At 36.1% G+C, this 20123-nt stretch overlaps 1 protein-coding gene across 2 annotated transcripts in view; it reads left to right on the top strand.

Moving 5' to 3' along the window:
- The window catches only part of NSF (N-ethylmaleimide sensitive factor, vesicle fusing ATPase), a 150543-nt gene that overhangs the window by 86604 nt on the left and 43816 nt on the right, over window positions 1-20123 (top strand). For both annotated transcript variants that reach the window (XM_061392196.1, XM_061392195.1), the window contains exons 10-13: window positions 7602-7767; window positions 8784-8858; window positions 9045-9232; window positions 16374-16469. In XM_061392196.1, the coding sequence (XP_061248180.1) occupies window positions 7602-7767; window positions 8784-8858; window positions 9045-9232; window positions 16374-16469 (525 nt within the window). The remainder of the gene's footprint in view (window positions 1-7601; window positions 7768-8783; window positions 8859-9044; window positions 9233-16373; window positions 16470-20123) is intronic.

Genomic DNA, 20123 nt, shown 5'->3' with positions numbered 1-20123 from the left:
TACTTCTGGTTCTTCTACTTGTGTCATCAAGACAATACTTGAAGAATTTTTTTTTAATTTGGCTTATAATTTTTTTGAAAAGAGGATGGCCATCAGACACTATAATTGCAAAATATTTTTATTTTTAGGTTTGCATACAGCTTTTTAATGACCAGTCTAATTTTTTAATGTCTACATCATCTATTTCTTCTTGTTATTTTGTAATACCTGCCTTCAGCATCTGTTGTCTTATTCATCCTTGAGTTTGAGACAGTTTATTAGGATACCATCATCTAAAGGTACATAGTCAGGTTTACTCAGATGATCCATTTCATCATCTTTCTTAGCATCTCAGGTGCTGCTATCTCACTCTTGGTATTCATCTAGATTTATCCAATAGCAGAATGTTTTCCTCTGTTGATTTTCTTTTCTTTGCCATTACAGCCATAGAATAAAAAAATCTGAACTGTGTTCAGTTAAAGCTAAAATCATGCAACAAAGATAGTGGATGGTGTCTAGACTTCTTTTATACCTTTTTGAAAGCAGATATAATACTTTGGGCCACACAGTAAAAATGCTGAAAATTGATGTTATCTGATATTTATTTCACTATTGCATCATCCTTCAGAGAAATACCTCATTCTTTCATTTTTTTTATTATTTTAATCTTTTTTTAGCATAATTAGGACTAATAGATGAGTAATGATGACATAATTTCTAGAATGTTGAAATAGCATAATATATCTTGTTGCTAAGTCACTTCAGTCGTGTCTGACTCTGTGTGACCCCATAGACGGCAGCCCACTAGGCTCCTCTGTCCCTGGGATCCTCCAGGCAAGAATACTGGAGTGGGTTGCCATTTCCTTCTCCAATGCATGAAAGTGAAAAGTGAAAGTAAAGTCGCTCAGTCATGCCCGACTCCTAGCAACTCCATGGACTGCAGCCTACCAGGCTCCTCTGTCCATGGGATTTTCCAGGCAAGAGTACTGAAGTGGGTTGCCACCGCCTTCTCCGTAATATATCTTAGATTTATAAAAAAGATCCAATGGATCCATACAGTAATTGCAAGATAGAATGACTTTTATTTTATTTTATTTTGACTGTGCTGCATAGCTTGTGGGATCCTAGTTTGCCTATCCAGGGATCTCACCTGGGCCCAGTGAGTGCAGAGTCCCAATCGCTGGACCACCAGGGAGTTCCCAGAATGAGTTTTGTTCTATTTTTTAAAAAACATGATTTCTGAAACTTCTCTGGTGGTCCAGTGGTTAAGAGCATGGGGTACAAGTTCAATAACTGGTTGGAGAACTAAGATTCTACATGCCATGGGGCATAGCCAAAAAATAAATAAATAAATTTCCCCCCTTTTTGTTCCTGTAGCAGACTTCTAGGGGAAAAAAACATGCGATATCAATTTTTATAAATACTAATACTGCTTAACAAAGAAAATTAAAAATTGTGTTTCTAATGGACTCTAATGGTATACTGAGGATTAAACATCAGGTGCAGGTGAGAAGCATTTTATAAGATCTGTTGTGATAGTTTCTACATAACCGCGTAGGTATCATTGTTGCTGATTTGAAACTTGCAGACAGTTTAAATATGACACTTAATAATAAAACTGAGTTGGCAAAGAATTTCTAGGCAGGTATTAATCATAGCTAGGTTTTTCTGATATACTTTTCTCAATTCTTACACCCAGAAATGGCTTGGTGTATTCAGCTAATGACCCCATGGAGAGTATATATGTGTTACATAATAAAGAAAAGCATCACCTCTGTGATTCTGGATGGACCAGACTGACAAAGACGAACACTTGCATATAGGTCAAACTAGCTAAATATAGAACAGCCATTTTCCAAGGCTGTTGCCAGGGGCTCAATGGCATCAGCTGTTTCTGTGGGGGAAGACTTTGCAGATAAGAACAGAGCTAGAAGTCAGTGAATTGAAGAGGATTGCATTATGGAACTTTAAACTTTTTGGTAAAGGGTTTATTGATGATTCAACTATATTAATCTGTGAACATTAATCTTGACATCTTCCTTACCCAATTCCTAATTTATTACAATAAGAACTTGCCTTTATTTAAATAACGCACCTGTAGAAATTGATGTTATTGTACTCCCTAGGTTGGGGGAAGGGACCTGATGACAAGTCTCAAGATTAGCAAGGTTCTGAAAAGGTCAGAATTGTACTGAATTATGTTTAGGGAAGATTGCTCCTGTGATCATTAAATCAAGCACAGTGTTCTTATTGTCTCTGGCTTCCCTTCCATACAGATGATTTTTGAGGTTGGACTGAGAAGGAAGTCATGATTCCAGTGGTAACATAAGGCACATTGACAGCAAAATTCATACATTATAACAGCTTTTTGTTTTATGCTATATTGACAGACAACCTTGAATAAAGGTATCTTTAAAAAAAATAGCATAAAATCTCACAGCTTTTCAGTCACAGACAGGAGTGTCCTTGTCTTTTATTGAAGACAACAAGAATTAATACTGTACTGTCTAGAATTTTTTGGCAAAGCTAAGACTGTAGTTTCAATTCTTCATTCTCTATCTTCTCTACAGATAGAAAGGTGAATAGGTTTTGGTGTTGAAGTTTTTTTAAGCAACAAGCTATCATTTATCTTTAGATAACTGTTCAATAAATAAGGCAATAACTGAGAAATTAAGTTATTTTTTCAGACTTTAGTTTTAAAACATTGTGGAAGGAGAACAATTTGTAAGTTATATTCCGGAAAAAAAATATAATGAAGCTTAGTTAAATGAACTAAGATGAACACATGACTGTCATCTTGCATAAGAATGCATTAAAGAATGAACAGTATTCCAAATAATGAATAATAGAATGTGTGATAAGATGTTATATTTTTTATTATGAAGTAAAACTAACTTTTCTGAATTTTATGAATTTTGACGTGTCCCCTTTTATGAATTTTGACGTGTATAGTTTCATGTAATCACCAAAATCTAGATGCAGAACATGTACATCACCTCGCAGAATTCACCTGTGCTGTCCCTTTGCTAATAACTCTTGGTAACTACTAATCGGTTGTCTATCCCTATACTTTTGTTTTTTCGAGTGTCATATAAATGGGACCATAGTATGTAACCTTCTGAGAATGGCTTCTTTCACTCAGCATATTGCCTTTGAGCTTTCATCTTAGTTGTCACATGTATCAAACATCCCTTTATACTCTTGAGTAATATTCCATCATGTGGATGTACCATAGTTTGTTTATCCACTCACCCGCTAGAGGGCATTTGGGTTGATTCTAGTTTGGGGCAGTTACGAGCAGAGCTGTTGTAAACCCAGGAGTGGACTTGCTTGATCATACTATGTTTTATCTGGTTTTTATTTTTTTTAAGTATATATTCAGGTGTGTTTTAGATCCTTTCCAATTTCCTTCAGGTCATTTTTAGAACCATTTTTCTTCCTCCTTCTGATACAGCATTTCATCTTTCATCTTTGTCATGTTTTCCTGATCCTGTTTTCTTTGGGTTGACTTTACTGGAATCATCTTCTGGTACTGTAGCCCAGAATCTGTCTGGCTTTTATATTCCTCCAGCTTAATTATATGATTCATCTCCTTACAGAATCTCATTTGCTGCTATACTCTGCCATTTGTAGGTGACTTTCACATCTTTCTATCCTCTTTTGTTCAGTTTATATCTTGTTATCTGGAAGACATTTCTAACTAGATGTCCTGTTAACACTTCAGTCTTCTCATGGTAGAAACTTAAAAAAGAATTTTTTTCCCTTCCATCTTTTCCCTTCTGAAGCTTTCTTATCATAATCACAGGTAATTTATTAACGATTGCTGTTACTTCCCCTTTCCTCTTGCAGGCAGTAACCAAACCTAAGACTTTTGTTTTTCAGTCATCACTACTCCTGTCACCACAAGTCTCTTAAAGAGTGTGTTCACCTCATTTACTTTCCATTGTTTCTCGCTGACCTTCCAACTGCGTGTTTCTCCTTTTCCATCCTAAAGTCAGGATTAAAATCATCTTGTATAAAGAGCATTCTGCTTTTGCAGTTGTGTGTGTGTGTGTGTGCGCGCGCGCGCGTGTGTGTGTGTGTGTGTTTGATCTTCTCTGCTTCATTAGAAAGGCCTGTTTCTGGATTTTAGTCCCTCTTGTGACAGTACTGTAATTATTGTTTCTCATGTTAGGTAAATTTTATTATCCCCTTTATAGGGCCTGGATTTCCCCCTTAGCCTTCTGCTCAAGTGGCCCTGCATGCATCTGAATTCTTATCTGTTAGTTCCTCTCTTTCTCCTTCTATTTGCCTTTGCTCAGGAATAATTTCTCATACCCCACAAGAAGAATACCTGTTGTGTAGGAGGGCACAAAGTTGTGCTTGTAGATAATATGATTGTCTACATAGAACATTAAAAAAAATCAACTAAAAAAAGCATAAATAAGAGTAAAGTGTCAGATATAAAATAAATACAAAAAATTATTATCATTTCTACATATATACTGTTTCTGAAATATAATGTGAAAAGCCCATTTCATGATTGTAACCAAAAACCATAAATAGGAATCTTCAAGAAGAAATTTATATGACAAAAAGTACAAAACTTTATTGGGAGACATAAAAGCCTTAAATAGTTGGAGAGATATATTTAGAACTGAATAAACATGTCAGTACTTCCTAAACTAATTTAGAGATTAAATCCAATTTCAGTCAAAACTTGGCTTTTTGTTTTTAGTTGGAGAACGTATTTTTACTCTAGTAGAAGGATTCTAATAATCATGGGGCAGCAAACATGGTTGAAAGTAAGCAAGACAGTTATAATAAAGAAGAAAAAGGTATGGAGAGAAAGAGTTTGCCCCAGCTGCTACTGTCCATAGTATAGGCTGAAAATACCTATCATATGTAAAAATATAAAGCCTGATAGAAATAGTGTCTTGATGAAGAAAGGATTATTGAGTCAACAATTTTGGATCAGCTAAATATTTGAAGAATTACTTGGATTCTTGTGTGTGTGTGCTCAGTCACTAAGTCGTGTGCAACTCCTGTGACTCCATGGACTGTAGCCCTCCAGGCCCTGCTGTCCATGGGGTTTTCCAAGCGAGAATATTGGAGTGGGTTGTCATGTCCTTCTCCAGGGAATCTTCCCAACCAAGGGATCGAACCTGCATCTCTTGCATTGGTGGGCAGATTCTTTACCACTGAACCACCTGGTTTGTATCATATATAAAAATTAAACTTCAGATAGATTAAAGAATTATACATAAAGTAAAAATTTACAAGAGAATAAAATGTAGGTGACTACCAGTGTCTGTAATAGGGGAAGATTTTAAAGATAAAAGTAACAGAAAACATCATAAAAATAAAAATTGATAATGTTGGCTGCTTAAATAGTAAAAATACATTTTTAAAAACCCTTTCATTTATCAAAAATATACCATGAGTGAAAGTCGTTCAGTCGTGTCCAAGTCTTTGCTACCCCATGGACTATACAGTCTATGGAATTCTCTAGGCCAGAATAGTGGAGTGGGTGGTCTTTCCCTTCTCCAGGGGATCTTCCTAACCCAGGAATCAAACCAGAGTCTCCTGCATTGCAGGTGGATTCTTTACCAACTGAGCTATCAGGGAAGCCAAAATATACCATAAGTAAAATTAAAAGCCAAATGGCAAACTGGGATAAAATATGTATAACAAATACAATAATACCCTTAAATGTATAAAGAATTTTTATATATTGATAAAAATTATTAAATCCCAACAGAAAAATGTGCAGAGGACATGAACGAGTAATAAGAGAAAAGTTGACAATGGTAAAAAATATATATATATATATGATTTTAAAAAGTACCAACCCCATCAGTAATTAGACAAGTGCCAATTAAAAATGATTGAAAAATACCATTATTCATCTGTCAGTTTGGGAACTACTTTTTACTTGTGGGGATATATCAAGATAGGCAGTGTTATATACTGTGGTAGGATTATTATAAAATGATAAAACCTATCTAGAAAAGATTTGAAAGCCTATTTCAAGAGCATTAAAATACTCAACACACCTTTTAACAATTTGCCTTCATGAAGTATTGTCAAAGATTTCAATATAAAAATGTTCATTGCAACAGCTTTTATAATGCAAAAAACTTAGAAATTACTAAGTCTGTGACAATAAAGAATTAATGTGGAATAGAGGAATTAAATTATGAAACCAGTCATACGATGAAATATAGGGGCATTAAAAATTGTATAGTTGTATACATTGTAATATAAAAATTATAATGTATACTTATAGGCATGGGAAAGAGCTTAAAATACTGATACCTGAACTGAAAAAAGGAATGCAAACTTTGAAGTAGTACCAAATTAATATCAGTTATTTCTTGCTAGTTGATTTTGGATGATTGTGATTTCTTTACATTTTTTGGTATTTTTCCAAGTTTTTATAGTGATCATGTATTTTGCAGTTAGAACCAAACAATAAATTTAGATTTTTAAAGAAGAAACAGTTAATGTTCAAGCAAATGAAAGATGTAATGAGTTTCCAATTTTTTAATTAAGATAAATTAAAAACAAATCTAAAGAATGTTAACAGCATTTATCTTTAAGTGATATATTGATAATTTATTTTTAACTTATTTCTATTTGTTTTATAACTTTTGCTTAGTTAACATGTAATACTTTCATAATCAAAATTTTGTCTGTTAAAAAAAATGATATCCTTACTCGAGGTTTAGTGAATACCAGTCATATTTAATTTTGAATCTCATGGCCATCATTGATTTTGTCCATGTGTTGTTATATTTAGGTTATGTTTATTTTCACCTGTTTGTTTTACTAATTCCTAATGGTTTTTAAAAAAAGTCTCTACAATGCACTTCTGCCTTTGGTTCCTGACAAGAGACTTAATTACTTAAATATAAATTGCTAGAAGGTTCACGATAACTTAACCTAATCACTGTTGGCATTTAAAAGTATCTGCATCTATTAGAAGTTCAAAATATATAAACTGATTTCTTTTTCATCATGACTCTATATCCAACAAAATAAAACAAATCACGATGTAGAGGAAACAGCACCTGCTTGACTGTGTTCTTTTGATAAATCATGTCGCTTTTCTCACTTCACTGTTCAGAAGAAGCAATCTCTTTTCATGTGATATAACTGGGTATGAATCAAGTTCAGTACCTTCTCCTGTTTGTCCAATTTCCAGTCCACCTCTGAGTGGAGTTCCTCTTTAGCTATATACTATGATAAACATTAAGCCTACTGCTTTGGGGGCTATCCTCTCACCAAAACTCAGGGAAAATGGGAATGAGTTGAAATTCATGGAATTAAGAAATGTTTGAGAGTTCTTTCAAAGAATGAGGTAAGAAATGTGTGTGAATGAATAGGTATGATGGATATTCACTTATATCAGTATATAGTGTATGTTTTCATTTTATTTCTGTTAAATATGAGGTCTGGAATGCCTTTTCATTTTGCAGAATTCTTAGACTGCAGTTCCACCTTTGAGAGGGCAGCAGCCATGATTATACTTGCTATATTTAATAGTCAAATGGAGTGAAAGCTTTGTTTTGCTTTCTTGATTGCCTTGTTTAATAATATATTCAAATTATGACCTTTAATGTAATTTCTTCCCTTACTAGCTTGGTGCTAACAGTGGTTTGCACATCATCATCTTTGATGAAATTGATGCCATCTGCAAGCAGAGGGGGAGCATGGCTGGTAGCACAGGGGTTCATGACACCGTTGTCAACCAGCTGCTGTCCAAAATTGATGGCGTAGAGCAACTGAACAACATCTTAGTCATTGGTATGTTTGCTTGATTAAAAAAATAAAGTACTGTGATTTCAAAAATATTAGATACACAGGTTCTAAATTCAGATTTGTGTAGCTTGTAATTTTATATGTAATTTTTGAGTGTAATTTTTATATGTAATTACATATAAAATTTACCTGCAATTTTATACAAACATTTTGGCCAGTGTTGCCAAATTAGAATCAAGTGATATTGAAGAATTTCATTGTTTTAATGTCTAGCCACAATAAACAAACTCTGGGCAAACTCTCGGCAAAGTTGGGCAAACTCCGGGAGATAGTGAGGGACAGAGAAGCCTGGCATGATGCAGTACATGGGGTCATAAAGAGTTGGACGCAGCTTAGCGACCGAACAATAACAACAAGTCACAAGAAGACAAATGAAAGATGAGTTCTAGTGACTCATGGCTTTAAACTTGTAGTTAACAGATGAAAAAGGCAGCACTGTGTAAGTGGTGGCTTTCACATTGGTTTCTGTGGGCCTCCAAGGGTCCTCAGAGGTTCTTCAGGTTCTGTGCAGGCCAGGGCAGATCGTGCATCCCTATTATAACTTACTTTTAACTGCTTATGTACTGAAGTTCTTCTTAAGTTGACTTTGAAAAAAAACACAAATTATGCTATTTATGTAGGTTGAACACCTTTCGCCTACAAAAAAGGGAAGGGATCTTGAGGTCAGATAGATGTTCACATTGCCCCTCTCTCACTTTGACAGCTTACCTACACCGTTTGAACCTAAAGTTTTCTTTTTAAATATTTGATGCTTTCATTACATTTATATTCCACTGGTGTGTACAGTAGTGAAATACTAAGGCAAAGTCCCCAGATATATTTCTTAGGTTAAGAACAAATGGTATTTTTGAAAATCATTGCTTTTCTATTTGACTTTTTAAAAATTGTCCTCTTAGCTTGTCAGGGAAATTCTTGCAACTATTCTTGCATATGCTAAAAGGGCATTTTATCTTATTTTTGAATTCTGATCATTTGTGTATTGTTTTAACACCTGTGCTCAGGAATGACCAACAGACCAGATCTGATCGATGAGGCTCTCCTTCGACCTGGAAGACTGGAAGTTAAAATGGAGATAGGTAAATAGCTCTGTCACTGATTGGGGTAGGGGGTTGTAATTAGAGTTCATTAGCAGGAGCAAAATCATATACCTTAATATTTGTTAGAAAACTTGTATATCATGAAAAGCAGATATTTATATACTTGAGTGGCTATAAGAAAAGCATTAGGATTATAATTATCTATTTTATTTCCAATGTTATCAGGCTTACCAGATGAGAAAGGCCGATTACAGATCCTTCACATCCACACAGCAAGGATGAGAGGGCATCAGTTACTCTCTGCTGACGTAGACATTAAAGAACTGGCCGTAGAGACCAAGAACTTCAGCGGCGCTGAACTGGAGGGTCTGGTGCGAGCAGCACAGTCCACTGCTATGAATAGACACATAAAGGTCAGTAAATCAACTGCCAGATTAGGAGTCTACAGCCCTGTAAGTCCTGTGCTAGTATTCTTCCTCTTCTTTCAAGCATTCCAAGGGCCAGACTAATACTGACTGACTTTTGATGGAGAACAGACATGATGAAAGGTATTAATTAATTGTCAACTGCTACGTCTTCAGAGTAGTTGGAAAAAAGATAATGGTAGCACCTGCCCCGTGGAAACTACTGACCCATTTAACTTAGGTTGCCCCCATTTGATGCAGATATGTGAAGATGGTGATTCTGAAGAATTGTTTAAAAACTTGTGCTGTGTTGACTTGTAACATGTCATAGGAAGTTGGATGTCCTGCATGCTAGAATTATATTAAATACCTGCTTGCTGTTTTCAAAGTATTAAGCTGGAGACACAAAGGTAATGAAACACAGCCTCTTCCCACAAAGAATAGACAGGGAAATGGATGTGTTTGCAAATTAATACAATAATGTTATTGATGCTTTAGGAGAAATACATACAAAGGATACTTTTATTTTGGTAAATAAAGCTTGATAAAGTGCATTTAATCCTTTGTCATCCCTTCTCTTCAGGTTTTACTTACCCCTGTAGTTTGATGACTCCCAGATTTGTGTCTCATCTTTTGAAAGTGTATTTCTCCCACTTTCAGTTTTATACCTGGATGTTTTATCAGGTCTCAGATTTAATATTCCAAAACCAAATTCACTTTTTTTTTTTTTTTAACTACTTTCCTTCCTGCTCCTACTTCCCTATTTATCCCAATTTCCTAGGCTTAAAAATCCAAGATTATCTTTGATTTCTACCAGTCTACTGCATCCTCTTCCTGACCCAGGGATCGAACCCAGGTCTCCTGCATTGCAGGCAGACACTTTAACCTCTGAGCCACCAGGGAAGCCCCTACTGTGTCCTGCCTCAAGTTATTTGCCAGATTTTGTCTGTTCTATCTTGACAGTATCTTTCAGATCTCATTGCACCACTGATCTTCTGTTTGATTAATCTTCCTGTTTCATAGCATTCTCTTCAGAACCTTTCAGCAACTAACCATGATCTACAGAACAAAGAACAGATGTCTTAGCCTGGTCTTTAAGGTCCTTTTAGACATGACCTTAAATTGGCCCTTCTTGGTGTGTTCTCAGTTATTCTTCATATACTTCAGCCAAGCTGAAATATTTACCAGTCATCATATAGTAATGTATTTTACTACTTCTCTGATGTTGCTTTTTTTTTTTTTATGCTTTACTGAGAATCTTTACCCTCTATGTTGCTTATCTTTTCTTTCGTTCTTTTTTGGCTGTGCCACAAAGCATATGGAATCTTAGTTCCCTGACCAGAAATCGAACCCACACCCCCTGCATTGGAAGCACAGAGTCTTAACCACTGGACAGCCAGGAAGTCCCTACTTATCTTTTTGATACCTGACTCATGTACCACCACTTTCTTCAAAAAATTTTCATACCTGACTCATGTACCACCACTTTCTTCAAAAAAATTTTTTTCTCCCTTTCAAGAATGATGTGTTCTCTTCCTTCTTGAACTAGTAATGTATCAGGAATTCCCTGGTGGTCCAGTGATTAGGACTTGGTGCTTTTACTGTCATGGCCCAGGTTCAGTCCCTGGTTGGAGAGCTGAGATCCAATAAGCCCCATGGCATGGCCGAAAAAAAAAAAAAAAGAAATATTAATAGTAATGTATCATTTATGATACCTTTTGGTGACTTTCAGTCAATGGATTTATTTAGCCTACTGTATGCCAGACACTATGCTAAGGGTTGCTGCTCCCATTTCCTCCCTTGAGCAGCTCACAGTCTAATCCTCCACATACAGTAATAGAAAGTACATTCAAGGTAAGAAAGCGAAAAGGTGTCAGGTGCGGTCAGCTTATCAAGTGAGAGGAGCTTTCACAGAGGAATTTCTGGGTGAACGTGTTTCCTGGTGGGGCAGGCATTTTAGGCAGAAAGAACAACATGTGCAAAGGAACAGAGACACAATAGCATGGTGTGTTAAGGATAATTCAGTATTGCTTCAGCATAAAAGGTAGGGAAGGGGAGGTAGAGATGTGGTGGGGGATAAGTCGGGAGGCTAAAGCTGGGGATGGAACACAAAGAACCTTTTATATTGTGCTCAGAAGTATGGACGCCTTTTCTATGAGTAGTGCTAAGTCACTGAAGAGTTGTAAGAATAGCAGTGGCATAGTGTTAAAACATAAGCTCACTCTGGCAGCTGTGTTGAGTGGAGTATTTAGGGGAGTGAAGTTGGCGACATGAGACAAGAGAGGGGAAATTGTGTAACAGTTCACGCAGGAAATAATAAAAGCCTAACAGTCGGGTTGAGTATGTTTTGTTTGGGTGTACCCTAGCAATGGTTTTAAACCAAGGGTCGGTAAACTATGGTCCACGGGCCATATCCAGCCAACTGTCAGTTTTTAGAAATAGAGTTTTTGGGAACACAGACCCACCTGTTCATTTATGTGTTTTCTGTAGCTGCTTTCATGCTGCAGTGGCAGAATTAAGTATCTGCAACAGAAACTGCGTGGCCCACAGAGGCTAAAATATTTACTGTCTAGCCCTTCATGAAAAAAGGTTGTCGACCCTTGTTTTAGACTTGAAGTCCTTATCTTACTCATTTCTGAATCTCTCACAGTATCTAGGTCTTGATACTGAGAATATGGTAGCTGCTTAGTAAATATTTTTTAAATTAGTAAATATGTATTCTGAATCAAACTCTATCCATAAATCATAATTAATTCCCTTGCATAACATAATTGACTTTGTTCTCTCCTAAGAATGCCATAATGCAAGGGTCCCCAACCCCCTGGGCCAGGGACTGGTACTAGTTCATGGTCCATTAGGAACTGGACCACAGAGCAGGAGGTGGTCAAGGGAGCGAAGCTTCATCTGTCATTCCCTGTTGCTTACAGTACCACCTGAACCCTCTCCCATTTGTGGAAAAATTGTCCTCTACAAAAGCAGTCCCTGGTGCCAAAAAGGTTGGGGATGACTGCCGTAATGGAAGAGGCCACTTTAGACAAGGTGTTACACGTGTTTAAAATACTGGAGACCCACCCTGTGGCGAGGAGGATAGTGGTACTACTGCTTTAAAAAACAAAACAAAAGACCCCGAGAATGCAAGACTAGATAGTGCTGGAGCCTTTATAGGTGGATCTACTCATTTCATTCATCCATTCTTCCTCCTTGCTGTAAGAAATGTCTTAGGAAAAGTGTTAAAGTGACGGTGACTTCAAGAGAAATTATATGAATGTTGTGGAAACTGCTCCCTGCTGTACTGATCTTTCACCTCAGTTCACCATCAGTGCTTCTTGATACTGTAATCCACAATTACTAGTTTATTAGTTATCAGATTTTTCATATGCATTAGCTACTGGATTTTTATCTTATTTAGTCATTTGTCATTTTTATCACAATAGCCTTATCCCCAAATGTCTCTAAAGCCATTCTTAAGAAACGTGCTTTCTTCCAGCATGTATTGGATTTATTTACACACAAGGCAATGAGGAATGGTGGGATGGTGACAGGTTTTGTAGTCAGAAGGTGTGGTTATGTGTTACAGTTCTTTCTACATTTTTGTTTCTGATTTGTCAAGAGGAAATAACTATTTCATCAAGTTTTTGTGAAAATAAAATCAAATACTGTTTGTGAAAGTGCCGTACAGACTATATAAATGTTTGTTGTTATTTCCATTTTTGTTATTATGGCTACTTTGAGAATATATATATATATTTGAGAATATATAATATATATCCTTTTCCATATCTGAGTTTTTAAAAATTTTTGTTAACTATTTGTAGTTATATTTCTAATTTAAAGCTAAAATGTTTAACCACCACTGTACAGAATGTATTATCCTTTAGATTTGCAAGTAAGAAGTAGTACAAATAGTGGACATTATTTCCCTCACTTTTTCCATGTGGTTAAATTATCTTTAAACTTAAGTGATGCATATAGCCTTGTGACCAACACTTTTTGTACCAAACAGCTTTTGATTATTTTGAGTATCTGTGGAATATCCAATGCAAAGGACTTCATAGGTACTTCAGAAAAGGGAGAGATGTGTAAGACACTAAGCTCAGAAAAGAAAGCGTACTATTTGCTCTCTTTTCTGCATTTAAAAAAAAAACTGCACTGCCCAGGTCTTTAAACGTTGTTTTCCCAGCTGGACTCTTCCTCACTTGAACAAAAAGCACGCAGTTTTAGTATTCTCATTGCTGTATAAATTCAGAGCTTTATTAGTAGTAATTGATGAATAGGTATTTAATTTGAAACTTAATGACTTACAGTTGGTGTAGAACTTACGCACAACATTCCTCTGTTTATTATGACGTTCTTCCTTTGTATTATAAAAAGCCATTGAGAATTTCCTGGCGATCCAGTTGGTTAGGACTCAGCGCCTTCACTGCCAGGGCCTGGGTTCAGTCCCTAGTTGGGGAACTAAGATCCTGTTAACTGCATGGCGTGGCCAAATGAATAAATAACTGAAGCCATTACTAGTGTTATATTGCTGCTTTTTCAAAATAATCAGACTTGACAAAGTCAGATGGAATAAACTAAACACGTCTTCCCTGTTAACCTGTTTTTTTCAGATTTTCTGAAACAAGTGGAAGATCCAGTCACAAACTCCTGATGTTCATGTCATTTATACTTAGACCCATGTTTGTGGTCACCTAAAATTCATGTGACATCTGGTTGTTTTTAGCTGAAAGGAATTTCTGCTTCAGGTAGAGAAGATTCATAACCCAAATTTCTTCTGTGCTGATCTGTTATAAGGAAATAAATTCAGGACGCACGTGCACCTTATAAAGGAATCAAAACTGATTTATGTTTATAGAATTTCAATAAAATTATTTTTTATTTTCTGTAGAATTTTGATTGATTAAGGTCATTCTACCCTTAATTTAAGAGGAATGATAAGAACTTTGAAAGGTCATATTTAAAAGGTTATTAAATTTAAGGGTGACCACTGGATATTTGCTAGTGTTGAAATACAAGTTTATTAGTTTCTGCAGGTATAAGCTGAAAGATGTTGCCTCTTCTATATTGATTAGCTGTTATAAATAAAATTCAGAAAAAATTGATCTAATTCAGACAAGTGAGAAAAGTTTTGCTGAATGAATAAAAATTCAGAATTGTAGATTTTTAAAGTTTTTTAAAGTTTTGAAAAAATAGTAAAAGTAAACCAGGAGAAGTCCTTAAGAAACTTATTTTAATGAATAGGTAGAAAAAGTTTATAACTATAATATTGCTTACATACAATTAGGTAACTTATAAAATTCATGGAGGCCTGAAAACAGCCTGTTCTAAAATAACTGTCCCTCAACCATCTTAATTCACCTTAGTTCATTGAGTGAGTCCTTTCTTAATAGTAAAAATATGAGTTTCACACTTGTTGCAGTCCTAGAATCTCTTATTTTTCAGCAAATGCCAAAAGATAGACAAGATTTTCCTTTCATATTGCTATATGTTTCTGTCATTTGAATGCAGGTTCACTCTAAGAGGAAATCATAATAGTATTTCATAACACTGCTACGAAAACACTGGCCCATGCCTCCCTATGTACACACGAGAATCATTTTCTGGGGTAATGATAACCAGGTAGATTTTTGAAGGCGTGGTTACATTGTCTCCTAGTTTCTAGTGTTTATTTCTGTTCCTTTTACAGGTGAACTGTTTCTGTCTCTCAGAAAGGTTCTAGAAATTTCTCTTCACCTTTGGTGCTCTGATAGCTTGCAGTAGTGTGTCTAGACAGGTGTAAGTCTCTTCCTGTTTACCCTGATTACTCATTGAAACCTTTAAACTGCAAAGGTACACCTTTCTTCAGCTAGGGAAATTTTTTTCTTCTTTTATTGTTTTTTTTCTCTATCATTCTTTCTCTCCGCTCCTTCCTCTGAGACTAGGAATCGAATTGTCTTAGATTAGGAAGTTAAAACTTCCAAATTGATGTTCCCTGCTTTTGAACCTTTCTCTCTCACTTTCTGTAATTTCATGGGATTTGGGGCAGGAAGGGAGATAAATAAGTGTATTTTGTTTGCTGTCTTGTTCCAGTTTTCTGACAGTTCTTTTTATCCCATAAGGCTGAGATTTTATAAAATGTCATTTTATTTGTCTCAGCAGTCAGTTTCTAAGGGACATGACTCATATTTTATAATAATCTTTAGAAGGTTGATATTGCTTAACATAGTTTGGTTTTATAGTCAGATTTTTTGAAGATAGGTTTTTAAAACAACAACAACAACAACAACAACAAAAACCCATAGTACCATTTTAAAAATTAGACTCACTTGCCTTGTGCTATTGGGAGTGAGCCCAGTCACATTAAAAAGTGTGTTGGTATCTCATTCACTCATCAGGTACAGGCAGCTCCAAGTGCTGATAAAGGCCTTGATGCTTCTCCAGACGTCTGTTCTGTGTAGGAGCTCCAGGTGCAAAGAGCAGAGTATTTGGAACTGGCACACAGAGTCATGAGCACAAAGTATGAGTAAAAACCAAAGTCGCAGGTCCTTGGTCTCCCAGGGTAATGGCTCACAAACCACTGAGCATCAGAACCACCTGTGCACTTTACAAAAATATATTTATATATTTTTATTCCTGCACCCTCTTCTGGACCTGTTAAGTCAGAATCCTACAGGTTTGAACTGGGCATCTATGTGTGTGTGTGTGTGTGTGTGTGTGAATATCATTCTGATAGGCAGCCAAGGATGAGAACCACCTTCTTAGAGACCACCCCCCCCCTTTATATTTTCTTCTCTTCGTGCCTCATTTTGGGGGGAAAAAATGGCTATCTAATGCTCTTCAGTATAGATATGTCATAATTCACTTAACTGGTACCCTCTCCATGGACTTCTAATGTACTTCCTGTCTTCTTATAGCTTCTTTATAGCTCTTAGAGATTGCTATAGTAGATCTCCTGGTGCATCCAACTTTGTGCACATTTGTGAGTATATTCATGGGATAAACACCTAGAAGTGGAACCGTTCAGGCAAAGGACGTATATATGTTTGTGAATTTGTTTTTTATGTTTTTTATTATGTGAAAATAGGCCTTTTAAATCCTCAGGTGTTATACTCTTAGGCTGAAAATATTCTTTAATCTTGGAAGTCTTTTACACTTTGTTTTCATTTCTCATTAGGCCAGTACTAAAGTGGAAGTGGACATGGAGAAAGCAGAGAGCCTGCAGGTGACAAGAGGGGACTTCCTTGCTTCTTTGGAAAATGATATCAAACCAGTGAGTACAAATATCAAGTGATGCGTAAGTCAAAAAAATAACAAATCAGGAGAAAAATAAGTGCTGTTTTACCCTGTATTTTGGAAGATTATATCGTGTAGTTTTTTTAAAAAACATAAAATCTCAATAGTGTAACTGTCCAGTGTAAGAAACATCTGTTCAGTAACTCTGTGCTGTTCTGTTGCTCAGTCGTGTCTGACTCTTTGCAACCGCATGGACCCATGGACTGTAGCCCGCCAGGTTACTCTGTCCATGGAGATTCTCCAGGCAAGAATACTGGAGTGGGTTGCCATGATCTCCTCCAGGGGACCTTCCCAACCCAGAGATCGAACCCAGGTCTCCAACATTGCAGGTGGATTCTTTACTGTCTGAGCCACCAGGGAAGCCAAGACTTACTGAAATATTTCCCATGATAGGGAGCTCACCATCCTATAAGTCAGGCCATTCAGTTTTGAGACTTTCTAACACTTAGTTCTTAAATTGCTTTGAACTAGTTTTTCATTGGTTCTTTGTATGTCTGAAGCTACAGAAAACTAAATTCATCCTGATTCATCCATCCTTCATATATGGTTACTGACATTTAAAATTAACTCTCATCTCTTTTATACCTTTCCCCAACTTCTTCTAGGGCATTCCTTTCTCTTGCTCAACATCTCTAGTTCCTCTCACTATTCTCGGTTCTGAAACTTTTAATTATGCCCAGTACTCTTTTTAAAAAAGGTCAATTTTCTTAAAATATACTTAAAACTCAACAGTCATAGTTGGAGTTATAGTCGGAGCATATATTATAAGGTACATTAACCTGTTTCCTGTAAAACAACCACTCATATTTGAGTAACTATATTAGTACAAAAATAAATTGTAGAAAGGCCTCTTAAAAAGGTGTGTATGCTTTTCTCTTTCTTAAATGGACCTTGGGTGCACGGAATTGGATTCATCTTAATCTTTAATTGACGACATACAGTCATTAGTCTACAATGTATAAAATAAAATGTAGTATATATCAGTTTTCTGAGACTTTCTGTTTTGTTACATATTTTATTATCAGGAGTCATCTGTATGATTTTCTGTGCTATATTTCATTTATTTTCATTGCCGAATAATATTCCATTGTGCGACTGCCATAGTTTGTCTATTTTCCTGTCAATGGACAGTTGGAATATTACCAGTTTTTTGTTATTTCAAACAGGTGCTGCTAAGGCATCCTTGAGTGAGTTTCTCCTAGACATATATTTAGGAATAAAATTTCTGGGTTATTGGAAATATGAATGTCCAACCTTGAACTAGGAATTTCAAAATGTTTTCCCAGTGGTCAAACCAATAAACACTTCCTCCAGTAATGTAAAGAAAAGTGAAAGTTGCTCAGTGGTGTCTGACTCTTTGCAACCCCATGAACTATACAGTCCATGGAATTCTCCAGGCAAGAATACTGGAGTGGGTAGCCATTCCCTTCTCCAGGGGATCTTCCCAACCCAAGGATCGAACTCAGGTCTCCTGCATTGCATGCCAGTTCTTTACCAGCTGAGCCACAAGGGAAGCCCCTGATAATGTAAAAGAGATCCTATTCTCTACATCCTGTACAGCAGTTGGTATTGTCAGACTGAATTTTTTCAGTTAGATATAAAAATTGGAGAAAGAAATGGCAACCCACTGCAGTACTCTTGCCTGGAAAATCCCATGGACGGAGGAGCTACATTCCACGGGGTCACAGAGTTGGACACAACTGAGCGACTTCACTTCCACTTTCACTATTCTTTCTAGATATAAAAATGGGATCTCATTTTTGTCTTAATTTGCATTTCACTGATTACCTGTGAATGAATTATTTCTTCATATGTTTGTCAGCCATATGAGAATCTCCTATGATATGCCGTTCATGTCTTTTGCCTATTTTTCTGTTGTTTGTTTTTATTTGATTTGTATAAATTCTTCATATATTCTTGACAATAGTTATTTGTTGCACTTATCTCCTTTAAAGACAGAAGTTAACTTGTTTTAGCCCTGTCTGCTTTTTTTTTATGACTGTTGTGACTTTTAAATATAAAATACTTTCAGGAGTGGAAATGGTTTAATATTTTGCTGTTGTTATTCATAATAGTTACCAAAACTATTAGAGCCCTGCATAACCAAACTATCTTAAAATTTTTTAAAGCAAGTAATTTGGCTATAAGGAGGAGGCAATTATGACAACTTAGTTAAGTAAGCAGTAACTTACTTTTATTTATTCCAGGAGTCTGGGGGATAAAATGAAAAGTGAATGACAGGATAAGTAAGGATGACTATATATGTTATGTAATAGTTAAAGAGGGTCACTGTTTTCTGGTTCAGGTATCTTAACACTGCTATGAGGCTTGGGAGTATATATCTTGGGTAATTAAAGACAAAAACCAGCCAATATACATATTTTCTACAACAGCCTTCCAGTCAGTATTTATTAGGCTCTTCCCTTGTAACTTTTTATAGGGCCATTGAATTTACCATATCTGGAACAGGGAGTACTCAGGAATCAAAGCACTAGTGTATGAAAAGACCAAAGAGTAGTCTGAAAAGTGATTTGGTAGCAAGGTGATCGAGTGATGAGACCACTGTATACTGTTTAGAGACAATATTACAAAGGAAGACTTTCTATGAGGAGCATGTTCTAAAGAACTGTTAAGATTTTTCCATAATTGGGGAATGAAAAATTAACTTGAGGATTGTGATAATTTTTTTTAATTCAAAATTCTCAAGGTATATGACTTTTACATTACACTGGGTTTTATTTTCCTACTCATTTCTTCTCCTGCTAACCTTATGGAAGTGCTATTCAATTAAGTAAATAGCTACTAAAGTTTTAAACTGCTTTTGGCAGCTGGTTTGATGGGAGTTGCAATTTGAGATTAGAAGCTGAAAATGAAGAGGGATGTGATTTAAGCCCCAATATATAGTGCAAATAAAGTTATAATATATAGCAATCACTTTCCTTTCCTTACCCTTCAATCTTTCATTACCTCTGCTCATTTCTCCTGCTTGCTAAATCTTACATTTATACATACACTTACCTTGGTGAAATTGACTTATGTCCTCTACCACCAGACTCATGTGGACAAGATTGCCTCATTACCACTTCACACTTTTAAAAGTTTTTACTTTTATTTATTATTTTTTATTGGACTGTAATTCCTTTACAGTGTTGTGTTTCTGCTGAACAATGGGTGAATCAGCTCTCAGTTCAGTTCAGTCACTCAGTCATGTTCGACTCTATGTGACCCCATGGACGCAGCACGTCAAGGCCTCCCTGTCCATCATCAGCTCCCGGAGTTTACTCAAACTCATATCCATTGAGTTGGTGATGCTATCCAACCATCTCATCCTCTCTCATCCCCTTCTCCCCCTGCCTTCAATCTTTCCCAGTATCGGGGTCTTTTCAAAATGAGTCAGTTCTTCAGATGAGGTGGCCAAAGTATTGGAGTTTCAGCTTCAGCATCAGTTCTTCCAATGAACACCCAGGACTGATCTCCTTTAGGATGAACTGGTTGTATCTCCTTTCTGTCCAAGGGACTCTCGAGTCTTCTCCAACACCACAGTTCAAAAGCATCAGTTCTTCAGCACTCAGCTTGGTTTATAGTCCAACTCTCACATCTATACATGACTACTGGAAAACCATGGCTTTGA

This window comes from Bos javanicus, chromosome 19 (assembly GCF_032452875.1).
Source record: "Bos javanicus breed banteng chromosome 19, ARS-OSU_banteng_1.0, whole genome shotgun sequence".
NCBI lineage: Eukaryota > Metazoa > Chordata > Mammalia > Artiodactyla > Bovidae > Bos > Bos javanicus.
Note: the sequence above shows the minus strand (reverse complement) of the source record. Positions and strands in the feature narration are given on the sequence as shown.